The sequence below is a fragment of the Gigantopelta aegis genome, chromosome 10 (genome assembly GCF_016097555.1).
Source record: "Gigantopelta aegis isolate Gae_Host chromosome 10, Gae_host_genome, whole genome shotgun sequence".
In the NCBI taxonomy this organism is placed as follows: domain Eukaryota; kingdom Metazoa; phylum Mollusca; class Gastropoda; order Neomphalida; family Peltospiridae; genus Gigantopelta; species Gigantopelta aegis.
In genome coordinates this window covers 84,498,144-84,516,839 of record NC_054708.1, presented here as the reverse complement: position 1 = coordinate 84,516,839, position 18,696 = coordinate 84,498,144, and the positions used below count along the sequence as shown (strand labels likewise).

The following is an 18,696-nucleotide window of genomic DNA, read 5'->3' as shown; positions in this document are numbered from 1 at the left end:
GTTGTGGCCCTATGAAAATTTGTTTTCCAGACTTTTTTCCACAATGCTTCAAGATACTGATCTGAAATTTGGTGTATAGTTTTATCATGTACTGTTACTATGACTTTCATGGTGAATTCCTCATTTTTCACAGAGTTATGGCCCTTGAACTTAGTAGATATGAAAATTTGTTGGGCCCAATAGGGGACATGTATTGCTTTAGCAGTACTATCAGAATGCTTTTTACCTTCACACCTAATCAAATAATTCCATAATAAACAAACATCATTACATGTCATAACTTTGGTGGTTTATACAAATGTAAAGAAAATATAAATTACTAAAATAAAAATTTGTCAAAACCTTCAAATAAGTGTTAACAAATAAAAATGTACTGTTAGGGATATTTCAGCCTGCTCTGTATGAAATGACAGTGCCACAGTGTCATAATGGTTTAGTGGTTACATCAGAAACTGTGAAAGGATTTAAAGCTAAGATCTTACCCACAGGCAGAGTTAGGTAATTGCTGGTGCAGGGTTTGCTAGATAGCTCCTGATTGCAGTTCCCTAACTGACTTAACACCAGTGGTAACTCATCCATTGTTACTTGGGACAAAAGTACTGAGTCCTGACAATTTGCTTTATGATTATTATACTTAGAGCTTTTTGAATGGCCTCGGTCGCGTCGTGGTTAAGCCATCGAACCTAAGGCTGATAGGTACAGGGTTCACAGCCCAGTTCCGGCTCCCACCCAAAGCAGGTTTTAACGACTCAATGGGTAGGTGAAAGGCCACTACACCCTCTTCTCTCCTACTAACCACTAACAAATAACAACAAACTCGCTGTCCAGGACAGAGCCTGGGGCGGGATGTAACCCAGTGGTAAAGCCGTTGGTAAGCCCATTAGGTTATTTCTCATTCCAACCAGTGCACCATGACTGGTATATCAAAGGTCATGGTATTTGCTATCCTGTCTTTGGGATGGTGCTACTAATAAAAAAAATGTAGCGGGTTTCCTCTCAATGACTGTCAAAATGACCATGTGTTTGACATCCATTAACTGATGATGAATAAATCAATGTGCTGTATTGGTGTCGTTAAACAAAACAAACTTCTTGGACAGTCTAGCTAGCTGAGGTGTGTGCCCAGGACAGCGTGCTTGAACCATAATTGGATATAAGCATGAAAATAAGTTGAAATTAGCTTTTTGATGTATTCTCAGTAATGAATGAATGAATAAATGAATTTTTAATGACACCCCAACATAAAAATACACATTGGCTATTGTGTGTCATAAAAGGTAAATTATACTCAGTAAGGTCTGTGCCTGTCTTTGTCTTTACCTGTCTGTCGGGCCATCTGTTTATTTAGTTTCTTTCTCCTTTTCAAAGAAACTCATCAGTTTCTCTGTATATTGTATTAATATAGATATGCCAAATGATAGAATTAAATACACATTATTAGCAAGATGAAGTCAAAGACGGGTTCTTTGATATATCTGTACATGTAGGTATTACCTTTCTGATGATGGTGACACAATCAACTTTTGTTTCATAAAGTATCAAGTCAGAAAAATAAGAAAATAAATTTATTACATGTATTGTTTATTTTTTTTTTTATTTTAAAGAACTAGATTAATTACTCTGTCAAAAAAGAAACGCATAGGTGATAGGGAAAGAAGAAAAGTGTTAGATTTTACAAAATATAGTTTTTACAATGTTGCTGAATGACCATGTTTGTTAATGTTCCTGGGATGGGACAGCATGCTCAAATGCACCCTAAAACAAATTTAACGCACGTTGTGGCATGTTGTGCGACAATTGCAGGAAACCGGCGTGAAATGGTCAGATTTTGGCAAATGCACGTAAAACTCGGGGAAAACATTGGGGTAGTGATGAATATTTAAAGCTGCAATGCTCACAATGATACTTCATTTCCATTTCGACGTAGACAAGTTACAAGATGCCAAGACTAAGCCTGCCGAATTGAAACATTGCAATAGACCACCTCCAGTTAGGTGAATCACAGTCAGCAGTCGCACACCACATGAACATCCATCAGAGCACCATTTTACGTCTCTGGGACAGGTACCAACAGTTTCAATCAGCTGAAGACCGGCCCCCTTGGAAGACCTCGCATAATAACTGCAGCACAAGATCGCTACATCCGGGTTCTGCACTTGCGTCACCAAACTGCCACAGCAACGAACACTGCTGGACGCATTCCTGGTTTGAGAAGGGTGTCTGCACAAACCATTCGGAACCAACTTCGAAAAGCTAGTTTACGGGCTAGGAGACAGTATGTTGGCCCCATTCTGCGACATCAAAATTGACATTTACGTGTTTGCTGGTGCCTGAATGTACAGGGGTGGAACTTGGGAAACTGGCGGCGAGTATGGTTCAGTGACGAGTCACGTTTCCTTCTACAGCGACGTGATGGAAGACAACGTGTTTACAGACGCCGCAATGAACGTGTTACCAACAACTGCGTCGCCCAAGTTGACAGATTCAGTGGAGGGAGTGTCATGATGTGGGAAGCCATCTCATATACCAACAGAAGTGAACTTGTGTTCATACAAGGCAACCTGACAGCTGTACACTACCGGGATGAAATTCTTTGCTGTCACATGCTTCCAATTTTGGATCGACAGAGAGAACTCTTTCAGCAGGACAATGCCAGGCCGCATACAGCACGTGTAACAATAGATTTCTTACAGAATGAGAACATTAATGTGCTGCCATGGCCATCAAGATCGCCAGATCTCAACCCCATTGAACATCTATGGGACGAACTGGACAGACGTGTACGCCAGCGTGACCCGGAGCCTCAGACACTTCCGCAACTGTCACATGCACTGCAGGAAGAATGGGCTAGGATTCCACATGCCCGGATTCAGAGACTCGTTCAGTCTATGCTAAGGAGATGTCACGCAGTGATTGCTGCTGCTAGTGGCCACACAAGGTACTGATTTCAGCACCCTCGTGCGATGCTGTTTGGTGATGAAAATGCCTCCACTGCCGTCAGTCCATAGCAAGAACATTGTCTCATACTCATGTCAAATTTACTGTGATACGATCATAAATAATGAAATTATGTCACTTTGTATTAAAGAGATAATTCCATAAATATTTCGCCTATGCGTTTCTTTTTTTGACAGAGTATATTTCTTTATTTGCCATTGAAATCAGTCATTTAATTCCACATACAGAATTATTGTTTTTTCTTTTTGTTAAGAAAACTAATTATACTTTAATTAATTAAAGCTAATAGAAACATTTTTGGGGAGATTATTTACAGTAACATTATCATTCTTGTGTTTTGATCAGTTTGATCATATTAGTTTTTCTTAATCCATTTAAAGACTATATTGATCAACTATATTTGTATGAAAAAATAACAAAATCTAACCTTCACGATAATAACTGAATTGTTTTAGTGAGTTTCTTAGAGATGACAAGCTAGAATTGTAGCTAGAATAGTAACTTCTACCCCTCAACGTAACTCAGAAGCAAGCAAATTATATTAGAGTCAATTTCAAAGTGTTTTATTATAATAAGTCAATATATTTTTGTTGAACATATATTTATTATTAAAAACTTTTAAACAGTAAAATCTTAACTTAAATATAAACGCTTGACTGTTTTTAGTCTTTTATGGTCCATCAAGTTTCCAATTAAGTTTAAGTGAGAGGGAACAGTCTGTTAAACTAATAACACTTTAATTAGGCTGACACCGTGAGTGTTTTGAGTGGAGTATCGTTAATAACACTGGTCAAGGATTTGATGTGTATGAGCCTCTCAAATGGCTTATAAATTACACGCGGTATGGCAACTATGGTGAAAGGGATCAAGTTTAAAGTAGATTAAGTCTTTTGTTGGACATCGTTTGGAAGCAGGATGTGTGAAAGTGATCCCCTGCTTGTTTCAAGAAAGCAGGTCTGGACCTCCTACACAAGTTAGTACAAGGGGTGCTGGGTGTGAGAACAACATTTTATTTTTATTTATTTTTAAATGGGGGGGGGGGGGGATATGCATGGTCTGATGGTGTGGGTTTTTTTTGGTTATTTTTATTTATTGGTAATATATCCGAATTGCAATGTTTAATTCTGAAGGCTGTTACAGAATGGCCCACATGGGGTGGAGGTGGGGAGGGGGAGGACTATAATTGTTTTATTCCTAGTGAATCTCCCATCTTTGTATCCTGGTAGATTATTGGTTTAAATAACATTTTGTTTTGTGTGTGCTGGATATACATGAAACAAGAACTGCGTCCTGCCCCTGTGTTCTTGTTCATGTAATCAATTGTGGAATAGCTCTGAGGGGGGAAGATCCACGGAGTATGATATTTCAACTGTATTTCTAGAAAAGCCTGGATATATATTGCATTATAAGAAAATACTGCCATGAAGGAAATGATACTACATGTTACTCTTATATATATGTAAAATATTGTCATGTTTATTGTTATAAATATTCAGTATTATGTAAACACCCAAATAGGACCTCTCTAATAAAAATAATATCACCGGTGAAGACAAATAATGTACCTGTCTAAGACATTGATTCTGGCCATTAGCTGTACAAAATATATATAGCCTACAATGTTTAGGTTAATAATATTGTAAAAGTATTGAAATTTTTCTAATAAAAATCAATAAAATGGTAATGCTACTTCATCATTATGATAAAATACATTTTATATGTAGAAATTTAAGTGATATATCCCAAATGGTGCCTCTTGTATAGATTTTTTATCTCTGCTCGGGCATGACGTGTCACATGACCTGTTCATACACCCCAGTGTGCTGTGGAGTATACAGGGTGTCTGTGTTTGTGCTGGATACTGTAATCCCTGAGTAAAAACTTGCCGCACCGCCATGCCTTGAGAAGAGTGCCTGTGAAAGCATGTATTGTTTTTCTGCTCTATGAAGTAGCTGAGTGTGTTTTTTCCACAGGACCGGTTGCCATGGACTCACCCGTACGAGGGATATTGAAAAATGGCGGGACCAGTGGCGGGCACCAGGTGGTGGATGACGACAGTTACCTCTTCTGTAACGTGCCCGAACATCATGACTTGGTGAGTGTTAGGGGATGTTCCTGGGGGGGGGGGGGGGGGGGGGGGGGGTGAGCTGCGGATGCAGGAGAGAATGAGGGAGTTTTGTTTAAATATTCACCATTCATAATACATGTCATGACAGTTACCTGTTCTGCAGTGTACCGGAACACTATGACTTGGTGAGTGTTAGGGGCTGCTCCAGGGATGGGCTCGTGGGGGAGGGGGGGGGGGAGGGATGGAGTAGAGAGTATTGTCGTGATACCATTCATAAAATAAATGATATAGCATTACTTGTATTAAGTTGATAAAGTTGAAAGTTAAAGTTTGTTTTGTTTAACAGTACCACTAGAGCACATTGATTTATTAATCATTGGCTACTGGATGTCAAACATTTGGTAATTTTGTCTGTGGGAAAGTTTATTTGAAAGATCCTTTGCTGCTAATGGAAAAATGTAGCAAGCTTTGTCTGAAGACTGTGTGCTATAATCATCAACAAGCTTTGTCTGAAGACTGTGTGCTATAATCATCAACAAGCTTTGTCTGAAGACTGTGTGCTATAATCATCTACAAGCTTTGTCTGAAGACTGTGTGCTATAATCATCAACAAGCTTTGTCTGAAGACTGTGTGCTATAATCATCAACAAGCTTTGTCTGAAGACTATGTGCTATAATCATCAACAAGCTTTGTCTGAAGACTATGTGCTATAATCATCAACAAGCTTTGTCTGAAGACTATGTGCTATAATCATCAACAAGCTTTGTCTGAAGACTATGTGCTATAATCATCAACACGCTTTGTCTGAAGACTATGTGCTATAATCATCAACAAGCTTTGTCTGAAGACTATGTGCTATAATCATCAACAAGCTTTGTCTGAAGACTATGTGCTATAATCATCAACACGCTTTGTCTGAAGACTATGTGCTATAATCATCAACAAGCTTTGTCTGAAGACTATGTGCTATAATCATCTACAAGCTTTGTCTGAAGACTATGTGCTATAATCATCTACAAGCTTTGTCTGAAGACTATGTGCTATAATCATCAACAAGCTTTGTCTGAAGACTATGTGCTATAATCATCAACAAGCTTTGTCTGAAGACTATGTGCTATAATCATCAACAAGCTTTGTCTGAAGACTATGTGCTATAATCATCAACACGCTTTGTCTGAAGACTGTGCTATAATCATCAACAAGCTTTGTCTGAAGACTATGTGCTATAATCATCAAAAAGCTTTGTCTGAAGACTATGTGCTATAATCATCAACAAGCTTTGTCTGAAGACTATGTGCTATAATCATCAACAAGCTTTGTCTGAAGACTATGTGCTATAATCATCAACAAGCTTTGTCTGAAGACTATGTGCTATAATCATCAACAAGCTTTGTCTGAAGACTATGTGCTATAATCATCAACAAGCTTTGTCTGAAGACTATGTGCTATAATCACCAACAAGCTTTGTCTGAAGACTATGCTATAATCATCAACAAGCTTTGAAGACTGTGCTATAATCATGAACAAGCTTTGTCTGAAGACTATGTGCTATAATCATGAACAAGCTTTGTCTGAAGACTATGTGCTATAATCATCAACAAGCTTTGTCTGAAGACTATGTGCTATAATCATCAACAAGCTTTGTCTGAAGACTATGTGCTATAATCATCAACAAGCTTTGTCTGAAGACTATGTGCTATAATCATCAACACGCTTTGTCTGAAGACTATGTGCTATAATCATCAACAAGCTTTGTCTGAAGACTGTGCTATAATCATCAACAAGCTTTGTCTGAAGACTATGTGCTATAATCATCAACAAGCTTTGTCTGAAGACTATGCTATAATCATCAACAATTCAAGACCCAATAGCCAATGTTTAATTACAGACCAACGTGCACTTCTGGCATCGTTAAACCAAACTACCATTAACGACTGCTCCATCCAGCCCACTGATGTTTATGTGCAGACTGTGTTTGTACTGCTGGAAGAATGGAACTTAATAAATACAGATTAGCCTGGTAATTGGAATATAAATATTTTATTAATCCTCACTTATCAGACTTGTTCCGTTTGGTTATTGATTGGAGGTTACACTGATTCGTCTTTGTACTTCATATTCTCACTTCATGGTGTTGTACAGCTGGTATATTAAAGGCAGTGATATGTGCTGTTCTGTTTGTGACAAAATGCTAATAAAACATCCACTGTTGCTGTTTGGTTAATAGAACAAATGTTGAAGCCATCAACAAGCTGTAATTTAAAATATGCTGAGATGTTGTTACCCAGCAACATAGTTTTTTCCTTTAAATATTGTTTAAATGTTGGTGTGTTCCCCCCCCCCCCCCCCCCCCCCCCTTCCTTGAGTTGTGAACCTTGCGACTTCAAAGAGTCATGCTTGAGCATTTTTACTCATGTAACATGTAAGCATGTGTGAAAGGAAGTTTATTATATGTAGGTATATGGGGTATTTTAATTGATTCAATGAAGAAAAAAAACTTTGAAAAACAAAATAAAGAATAAAAAATAAAACAAATATTACCAGCATTATAATTATAACATAATTATCTTAGTAACTATTTTAGGCAACCCTAAAGCCTTAGGTTTTTTTTGTTTGTTATTTGGGTTTGTTTTGTTTGTTTTTGTTGTGTTTTTTTTTTTTGGGGGGGGGGGGGGGGGTGGATAGAGTGGGAATAATATAAAAAAGATCAATAATAGCAGACTTCAGAAATATTACTTTCTGTGTTTGAATAAGTCACTTTTAACATTTGTTTTTCATTTTTAATGTATGGTTTTTTTTTTTTTTTTTATGTGTGCCCAATACAATGTCAGGCTGTTAATACCGTGGAGGTCCAGGGAATGGTGTCGGGTTTCCCCAGCTATTGATCGTGGTATTGAGAGGTGTGGGTTTACGTACCTCAGATTTACGAGCCACAGATTGACATGCTTTATGAGCCACTTATGATCTTCATTCTGTTACTCAGGCTTCTCCTAAGTGATAGTTGAATTCTTGTCAACTTTGTGATGTTGGGTCACAATATAGTATTGATTAACTCGGGGTTCTCTCAAGTGCTCGTTGAATTTTTGTCAATTTTACCTTATCATGTCAGATTTTTAGGTGGGAGAAAACTAATGTGTGTAAATGAGTTTATTTTTAAATAGAGTTCCAGTGAATATTTGGTTCATTATCGCATCACATTTCAGAAATCACTACACAATTCTAAAAATGTTAAATAGTACTATTAGTAGTTGCTAATCAATTTTCAACTTGTCATCACTGTTGCTTGTCAAAATTTAAAAAAACAAATGTTCCCTGAAGTCTGGAATTTAACTTTTAATGACTACATACAAGTATTAATTAAGGTACAGTGCAAAATACCAAGGTACAGCAATAATGAATAAACTCAACTTCCAATCAATAGATGATTTCTTAAATCAGTGTAACCTTACGTAGCTAATACCTGTTAGGACACTTAACTGTTGGTTTTGGGGCAGAATGTAGCTCAGTGGATAGAGTGTTCGCCTGATGTGCTTGAGTTGTAGGATCAAACCTCCTTCGCAGACCCATTGAGTTTTCACCATCCCAGCCAGTGCTCCATGACTGGGATTTTAAAGGCTGTGGTATGCGCTTTGTTGTTTATTGAAAAATGCACACAAAAGTTCCATTGCTGCTAATGAGAAAATGTTCTGTGAAGAGTACTAGCATGTGTCGCAATTGCCTAATGTCTGACATTCAAAAAGCACTGATTTACTAATCAGTGTCTTCCAGTGGTGTTATTAACAATTTTATATGTCATTCATACTGTGGTGACACCATCCACACTACACTGTACATATATTTATTCTCTTCGACTCTATTCATATTTATTTATTTAGACCGGCCTCGGTGGCATCGTGGTTAGACCATCGGTCTACAGGCTGGTAGGTAATGGGTTCGGATCCCATACGAGCCATGGGATTTTTAATCCAGATACCGACTCCAAACCCTGAGTGAGTGCTCCACAAGGCCCAATGGGTAGGTGTAAACCACTTGCACCGACCAGTGATCCATAACTAGTTCAACAAAGGCCATGGTTTGTGCTATCCTGCCTGTGGGAAGCACAAATAAAAGATCCCTTGCTGCTAATCGGAAAGAGTAGCCTATGTAGTGGCGACAGCGGGTTTCCTCTCAAAATCTGTGTGCATGGTCCTTAACCATATGTCTGACGCCATATAACCGTAAATAAAATGTGTTGAGTGTGTCGTTAAATAAAACATTTCTTTCTTTCTTTCTATTCATATTTAAATTTGTGGGTAAACTGTCTTATTTTGTGCCCAAATTTTAAATACCAAATAAGTGCACTTGATTTATATTTAGCTTAATTTAATTTATTACTAGACTAAGATTATTGCAATTTTCTACCCATCAAATGTCCCCCTTCCCTTCTTACTGTGGAAACAAGTTCTGATTTTAACCCATATTTGAACCCTCAGGATATAAATACATTGATAACTACCAAACTAACAAACACACAAATTAACAAACTAACAAACAAGTGTGACAATAACCACATATTAAATACCAAATTACCATATTTCAAAATGTGGTGAGGTTTAATTAAACTAGTGTTTGGAAATACCAGTGTATATATATGGATCACTTTCATTATGATTATGATCGTAGTAACTCAAGTTTGTTTAAAAGCTTATAGGAGCCACAGTTTGTATTTCATTCCACTTATCTTATCAGAAAGAGTGCGTGTTTACAACAGGGTGTGTGTGTTGACAAACATCTTCAACATTAAAACTGACCTCACCTTCAACAGTTTATGTGTCATGTTTTACTTACATTAGGTATATTCACAACCTAGTTATTATTCATTTCTGTTTAGGAAAATAAAAAGGAAGATAAAAGTGTAAAGTTTGAGGTTGTCTTGACCAAATAACCATGCTATCCTGGCCCCTTCCCTCTATAATTGAGCTTGTAGGGTGTACACTACCAAATCAAATCCCATAGACGACAATAGTAACATATACGGCTAAAACTCCTACCTGCAACGTATCAACCGACATAAACGCCACGGATATAAATACTACCACCCCTTACACTTAAAGTGAATCAGAAAAAAATGGGGGTCAAGCTGCTCGTTTCTGAGATAACGGGTAGCGTCTATGACTACCCTAGTTTCGCACAAAATTTGAGTACTTTTTTTAACAGGTACCCCATACATGTTTCAAGCACAAGGCTACTTGACACATTGGTACTAGATGAAATAAAATTGCGCATTTATTTTACCCAGATGAAACTATTATTTTTTACAACCAACACACTCACATTTATAACCAATCACAGGACTTGTGGTGTTCACTTCTCTATCAAAAGTTCGGTGCACCTCGAACTTCGACCTAGCCGGAAGTTATTTGGTATTGTACTACCTGTAGATATGTACATAAGTGAGATCAGAAACCTTTAAGTACACAGGATGTGTTAGTTGTATTGTTAAATTAAATATTTTCTTTAACATTGTCGTGTATGTGTCAGAATGAAACACCTACAGCTATAATAGCCATTGACTTATGAATGGGATCGTTAATCATATGTTTCATTCTGGTAGATTAAATGGATAATACTGTGTGTTTTGTGTCATATGAAACCATGCAGTGGAATTGTTTGTATAGTACTAATACCAGTTAGTTAACTGGTGTAAAATAAAATAAAAGGAATATTAAGTTTAATAACACCTTGAGTAGCACTTTGTAAACTACAGCTGTTTGGTGTCTAACATATGGTTATTTCAACACTTGGTCTACATAGAAAACAAAAGAAAGGAATAGTTGCTTAATAACACCTCAGCACTTTGTAAACTACAGCTGTTTGGTATTTAACATATGGTTATTTCAACACTTGGTCTACATAGAAAACAAAAGAAAGGAATAGTTGCTTAATGACACCTCAGCACTTTGTAAACTACAGCTGTTTGGTGTTTAACATATGGTTATTTCAACACTTGGTCTACACAGAAAACAAAAGACAGGAATAGTTGCTTAATGACACCTCAGCACTTTGTAAACTACAGCTGTTTGGTGTTTAACATATGGTTATTTCAACACTTGGTCTACACAGAAAACAAAAGAAAGGAATAGTTGCTTAATGACACCTCAGCACTTTGTAAACTACAGCTGTTTGGTGTTTAACATATGGTTATTTCAACACTTGGTCTACACAGAAAACAAAAGAAAGGAATAGTTGCTTAATGACACCTCAGCACTTTGTAAACTACAGCTGTTTGGTGTTTAACATATGGTTATTTCAACACTTGGTCTACATAGAAAACAAAAGAAAGGAATAGTTGCTTAATGACACTTCAGCACTTTGTAAACTACAGCTGTTTGGTGTTTAACATATGGTTATTTCAACACTTGGTCTACACAGAAAACAAAAGAAAGGAATAGTTGCTTAATGACACCTTATCACTTTTAAACTACAGCTGTTTGGTGTTTAACATATGGTTATTTCAACACTTGGTCTACACAGAAAACAAAAGAAAGGAATGACACCTTATTACTTTTAAACTACAGCTGTTTGGTATTTAACATATGGTTATTTCAACACTTGGTCTACATAGAAAACAAAATGAAACTATATTTTTACAACCAACAAGGAATAGTTGCTTAATGACACCTCAGCACTTTGTAAACTACAGCTGTTTGGTGTTTAACATATGGTTATTTCAACACTTGGTCTACACAGAAAACAAAAGAAAGGAATAGTTCCTTAATGACACCTCAGCACTTTTAAACTACAGCTGTTTGGTGTTTAACATATGGTTATTTCAACACTTGGTCTACACAGAAAACAAAAGAAAGAAATGACACCTTATTACTTTTAAACTACAGCTGTTTGGTATTTAACATATGGTTATTTCAACACTTGGTCTACATAGAAAACAAAAGAAAGGAATAGTTGCTTAATGACACCTCAGCACTTTGTAAACTACAGCTGTTTGGTATTTAACATATGGTTATTTCAACACTTGGTCTACATAGAAAACAAAAGAAAGGAATAGTTGCTTAATGACACCTCAGCACTTTGTAAACTACAGCTGTTTGGTGTTTAACATATGGTTATTTCAACACTTGGTCTACACAGAAAACAAAAGACAGGAATAGTTGCTTAATGACACCTCAGCACTTTGTAAACTACAGCTGTTTGGTGTTTAACATATGGTTATTTCAACACTTGGTCTACACAGAAAACAAAAGAAAGGAATAGTTGCTTAATGACACCTCAGCACTTTGTAAACTACAGCTGTTTGGTGTTTAACATATGGTTATTTCAACACTTGGTCTACACAGAAAACAAAAGAAAGGAATAGTTGCTTAATGACACCTCAGCACTTTGTAAACTACAGCTGTTTGGTGTTTAACATATGGTTATTTCAACACTTGGTCTACATAGAAAACAAAAGAAAGGAATAGTTGCTTAATGACACCTCAGCACTTTGTAAACTACAGCTGTTTGGTGTTTAACATATGGTTATTTCAACACTTGGTCTACACAGAAAACAAAAGAAAGGAATAGTTGCTTAATGACACCTTATCACTTTTAAACTACAGCTGTTTGGTGTTTAACATATGGTTATTTCAACACTTGGTCTACACAGAAAACAAAAGAAAGGAATGACACCTTATTACTTTTAAACTACAGCTGTTTGGTATTTAACATATGGTTATTTCAACACTTGGTCTACATAGAAAACAAAAGAAAGGAATAGTTGCTTAATGACACCTCAGCACTTAGTAAACTACAGCTGTTTGGTGTTTAACATATGGTTATTTCAACACTTGGTCTACATAGAAAACAAAAGAAAGGAATAGTTGCTTAATGACACCTCAGCACTTTGTAAACTACAGCTGTTTGGTGTTTAACATATGGTTATTTCAACACTTGGTCTACACAGAAAACAAAAGAAAGGAATAGTTGCTTAATGACACCTTATCACTTTTAAACTACAGCTGTTTGGTGTTTAACATATGGTTATTTCAACACTTGGTCTACACAGAAAACAAAAGAAAGGAATGACACCTTATCACTTTTAAACTACAGCTGTTTGGTATTTAACATATGGTTATTTCAACACATGGTCTACATAGAAAACAAAAGAAAGGAATAGTTGCTTAATGACACCTCAGCACTTTGTAAACTACAGCTGTTTGGTGTTTAACATATGGTTATTTCAACACTTGGTCTACATAGAAAACAAAAGAAAGGAATAGTTGCTTAATGACACCTCAGCACTTTGTAAACTACAGCTGTTTGGTGTTTAACATATGGTTATTTCAACACTTGGTCTACATAGAAAACAAAAGAAAGGAATAGTTGCTTAATGACACCTCAGCACTTTGTAAACTACAGCTGTTTGGTATTTAACATATGGTTATTTCAACACTTGGTCTACACAGAAAACAAAAGAAAGGAATAGTTGCTTAATGACACCTCAGCACTTTGTAAACTACAGCTGTTTGGTGTTTAACATATGGTTATTTCAACACTTGGTCTACACAGAAAACAAAAGAAAGGAATAGTTGCTTAATGACACCTTATCACTTTTAAACTACAGCTGTTTGGTGTTTAACATATGGTTATTTCAACACTTGGTCTACACAGAAAACAAAAGAAAGGAATGACACCTTATTACTTTTAAACTACAGCTGTTTGGTATTTAACATATGGTTATTTCAACACTTGGTCTACACAGAAAACAAAAGAAAGGAATAGTTGCTTAATGACACCTCAGCACTTTGTAAACTACAGCTGTTTGGTGTTTAACATATGGTTATTTCAACACTTGGTCTACATAGAAAACAAAAGAAAGGAATAGTTGCTTAATGACACCTCAGCACTTTGTAAACTACAGCTGTTTGGTGTTTAACATATGGTTATTTCAACACTTGGTCTACACAGAAAACAAAAGAAAGGAATAGTTGCTTAATGACACCTCAGCACTTTTAAACTACAGCTGTTTGGTGTTTAACATATGGTTATTTCAACACTTGGTCTACACAGAAAACAAAAGAAAGAAATGACACCTTATTACTTTTAAACTACAGCTGTTTGGTATTTAACATATGGTTATTTCAACACTTGGTCTACATAGAAAACAAAAGAAAGGAATAGTTGCTTAATGACACCTCAGCACTTTGTAAACTACAGCTGTTTGGTATTTAACATATGGTTATTTCAACACTTGGTCTACATAGAAAACAAAAGAAAGGAATAGTTGCTTAATGACACCTCAGCACTTTGTAAACTACAGCTGTTTGGTGTTTAACATATGGTTATTTCAACACTTGGTCTACACAGAAAACAAAAGAAAGGAATAGTTGCTTAATGACACCTTATCACTTTTAAACTACAGCTGTTTGGTGTTTAACATATGGTTATTTCAACACTTGGTCTACACAGAAAACAAAAGAATAGGAATGACACCTCAGCACTTTGTAAACAACAGCTGTTTGGTGTTTAACATATGGTTATTTCAACACTTGGTCTACATAGAAAACAAAAGAAAGGAATAGTTGCTTAATGACACCTCAGCACTTTGTAAACTACAGCTGTTTGGTGTTTAACATATGGTTATTTCAACACTTGGTCTACACAGAAAACAAAAGAAAGGAATAGTTGCTTAATGACACCTCAGCACTTTTAAACTACAGCTGTTTGGTGTTTAACATATGGTTATTTCAACACTTGGTCTACACAGAAAACAAAAGAAAGGAATGACACCTTATTACTTTTAAACTACAGCTGTTTGGTATTTAACATATGGTTATTTCAACACTTGGTCTACATAGAAAACAAAAGAAAGGAATAGTTGCTTAATGACACCTCAGCACTTTGTAAACTACAGCTGTTTGGTGTTTAATATATGTTTGATATCCTTTAGCCGGCGATGAATAAATCAGTGTGCTCTAGTCATGTCATTAACCAAAACAAAACAAAACAAAACAAACAAATGCATGCATTTGTATATATTGATAGCAGCAAGTAATTTTTTCTATATACAGTCAGACCTCATTACAACGACCGTCGTTACTATGACATTTACACCATCTGACCACAAATTGTTGGGAACAACGTACATCAATGTTATTTTGTTCATTACACCGGAATTCACAAGTTCCGACACCGACAGAGCAAATTAGGAACAAACGTGCATCCGACGTCTGAAGACACTTCTTTACAACGACATTACATAATCACAGATACCGTAACACGTTAGCAATACACACAGCCACATAGAATCCTTGATTTCGTAGTGAGCCGACTGTGTCACATGCTGTCCGAGCTACTGATGTCTGCGAAATCTGTAGACATGTATTGCTTTTGCAAATAAGCCTTTAGTTAACCAATTAAAGGATTAACTTCGAACAATAAAAGCTTCTATTTTCATGATATTTTGTAAACGAAACAGGTACCAATCGTAGATGTCTTGATTAGACTGACGGTGAATGCGCCTTGTTTTTATATTTAATGATGTTTTTTAAAAACATGTTTAATGTATGTATGTGTATTTGTTGTTTTTAATAATAATTCTGGAATTCACACCTCTCGACACTGACAGAGCAAATTAGGAACAAACGTGCATCCGACGTCTAAAAACAACTCTTTACAACGACATTACATAATCACAGATGCTGTAGCACGTTTACAATGACATTACATAATCACAGATGCTGTAGCACGTTGACAACGACATTACATAATCACAGATGCTGTAGCACGTTGACAACGACATTACATAATCACAGATGCTGTAGCACGTTGACAACGACATTACATAATCACAGATGCTGTAGCACGTTGACAACGACATTACATAATCACAGATGCTGTAGAACGTTGACAGTACAGACAGCCATTTGGCATTATTGATCTCGTCGCGAGCCAACAATATCACCTGATGTCTGAGTTACCAATTTCGACTAAATCTGTAAATGTGTATTGCTTTTGAACATAAGCCTTTAGTCATTCAATTAAAGGATTAACTTAAACAATCAAGTCTACTAGTTTTATGACATTTTTAAATGAAGTAGGTCTCTAACCAAGGAGTTGTTAGATTGACAGTGAATGCACCTTGATTAATAATAATATATTTAAAAATAGTATGTGATTGATTCCCGTCGCTGGGCCCATTGGGTATTTCTCATTCCAGCCAATGCACCATGACTGGTATATCAAATGCTGTGGTATGTGGTATAAAAGATCCCTTGCTACTAATGTAGTGGGTTCCTCTCTAAGACTTTGTCAAAATTACAAAATGTTTGACACCCAATGGCTGATGATTAATAAATCAATGTGCTCTAGTCGTATCGTTAAACAAAACAAATTTTTATAAAGACAATTTCGATATAACGACAAGTGACCCAGGGACAAACGTGGTCATTGTAACAAGATTGAACTTGATACAGATTTGTCCAGAAGAAATAGATTACCTTAACTTGTTTTTGTGTAACCCATAAATGGGTTATGCAAATTTTCATTTCTCAAGGACCTGTTATAGGCTTGGTTTTAGTATTCTCAAGTAATTTATGCTAACATTATATGTGGGATTTGATTAATTTGCAATGATTCATCAGATATAGATTTAAACAATAGCACACTATTGCACTGGTAACTGATAATACTGCTAATAGTCTGGGAGCCAAGGCTCGATTTTAGGCCATACCCTGCAATCAGAGTTAAAGTTTTTTTCTTTGGTGATTTTGATAGACTGGGTGGTAGTCTTCAATTTCCAGGTGGATGACCATTAACCCTTTTGTGTTGGAAGCACAAAATCAAAAATTGCCATAAAAATGGGGGTAAGGGACACAAAAAGTCCTCTAGAGCCGTTGTTATATAAGATAATAGATCATGTGGCCCATCAAATTGTGGGTCTTGGGAAGCTCTTTACAATGATATGCAAATGAGTTCAATAATTAGGTCAACAGAGGTCAAAAGGTCACACATTTTTGACCTTGCCCAAAATCTAGAATACTGTTATAAACACCCTTACGTAGGCCAAGAACAAACCTAAATTGTCTCATTTACACCTGAATCTGTTTGATTAGACACCCTGCTATGATTTTAACCCATATATGTTCAAATATATTGCAAATATATATATCAGTTGGTTGAGTGCTCGGTTGGGGTGTTTGCATTGCAGGATCAAACCATGCAGGTGGACCCATTCAACTGATTGTTTTTTTTCTCTCATTCCAACTGTGCATCACAACTGGGCAAAGGTTGTGGTATGTGCATATCAAAGATCCCTTGCTGCATTAGGAAAAATGTAGCAGGTTTCCTCTGTTGACTACGAGTCAGAATTACCAAATGTTTGGCATCCAATAGCCGATGATTAATAAATCAATGTGCTCTAATGGTGTTGTTAAACAAAACATACTTTAACTGATAATACTGCGTACATTTGTAAAAAGGTAACATAACCTCTTTACAATACAAAGGTTTAGTTATTTCCATCTGATTCTCAAATAGTCGAGATCTTTTAGTTGATTTTGATCTATTGATAAAGATAACATGTTTTCATACCCATTGATCAACGACATAGTTACTATCTTGAGAAGGGCTTCAACAATACTGTTAATTTTGTTCTGTCTATTCAGTCCTTGTGTACACCTAATTATTTTCCTATTGCCGTCGACTCACTTCAAGTTGGGGCTTGTTGTTTGGTATCTGATGAACTGGGGTGGGCTACAAAAAACCTCTAACTCTTCTGTGTTTATCAACAAGACTGGGTCGATCATGCGCGAAGATCGGCGTGTTGTATTCACTGGCATGGAGTGATTGACACAGCTCCAAGTGATCGCTGTATTTTCTAAAGCTCAATACTTTCGAGTGTTACACCTGCATACAGACACCAGTCAATAGAACCATAGTCTCGTTGACTTCTAGAGTGGCAGGTTAAAATGTACAGACGTTAGATCACAGCGTTGTGAGTTTAGACCTCATTCGTACAGTTGTAATCAAAACTTGGAAATAAGGAAATGTTTTATTTAACGACGCACTCAACACAGTTTATTTATGGTTATATGGCATCGGATATATGGTTAAGGACCACGCAGATATTGAGAGAGGAAACCCGCTGTCACCACTTTATGAGCTAATCTTTTCAATTAGCAGCAAGTGCTCTTTTATATGCACCATCCGACAGACAGTTGTTGGTATAATTTACCATGTTGCATTAATAAGTGTGTATAATTATGGTATTAACTTCTTGAGTGACAGACCGGCCTCGGTGGCGTCGTGGTTAGGCCATCGGTCTACAGGCTGGTAGGTACTGGGTTCGGATCCCAGTCGAGGCATGGGATTTGTAATCCAGATACCGACTCCAAACCCTGAGTGAGTGCTCCGCAAGGCGCAATGGGTAGGTGTAAACCACTTGCACCGACCAGTGATCCATAACTGGTTCAACAAAGGCCATGATTTGTGCTATCCTGCCTGTGGGAAGTACAAATAAAAGATCCCTTGCTGCCTGTCATAAAAAAGAGTAGCCTATGTGGCGACATCGGGTTTCCTCTAAAAAAAAAACAGTGTCGAATAACCATATGTTTGACGTCAAATAGCCGATGATGAGATAAAAAATCAATGTGCTCTAGTGGCGTCGTTAAATAAACAAACTTTACTTTCTTGA

General features: G+C 36.5%; 1 protein-coding gene across 1 annotated transcript in view; it reads left to right on the top strand.

Moving 5' to 3' along the window:
- The window catches only part of LOC121383875 (centriolin-like), a 154,603-nt gene that overhangs the window by 90,741 nt on the left and 45,166 nt on the right, over positions 1-18,696 (top strand). The window contains exon 27 of the mRNA XM_041513972.1: positions 4,932-5,053. Coding sequence (XP_041369906.1) covers positions 4,932-5,053 — 122 coding nt within the window. The remainder of the gene's footprint in view (positions 1-4,931; positions 5,054-18,696) is intronic.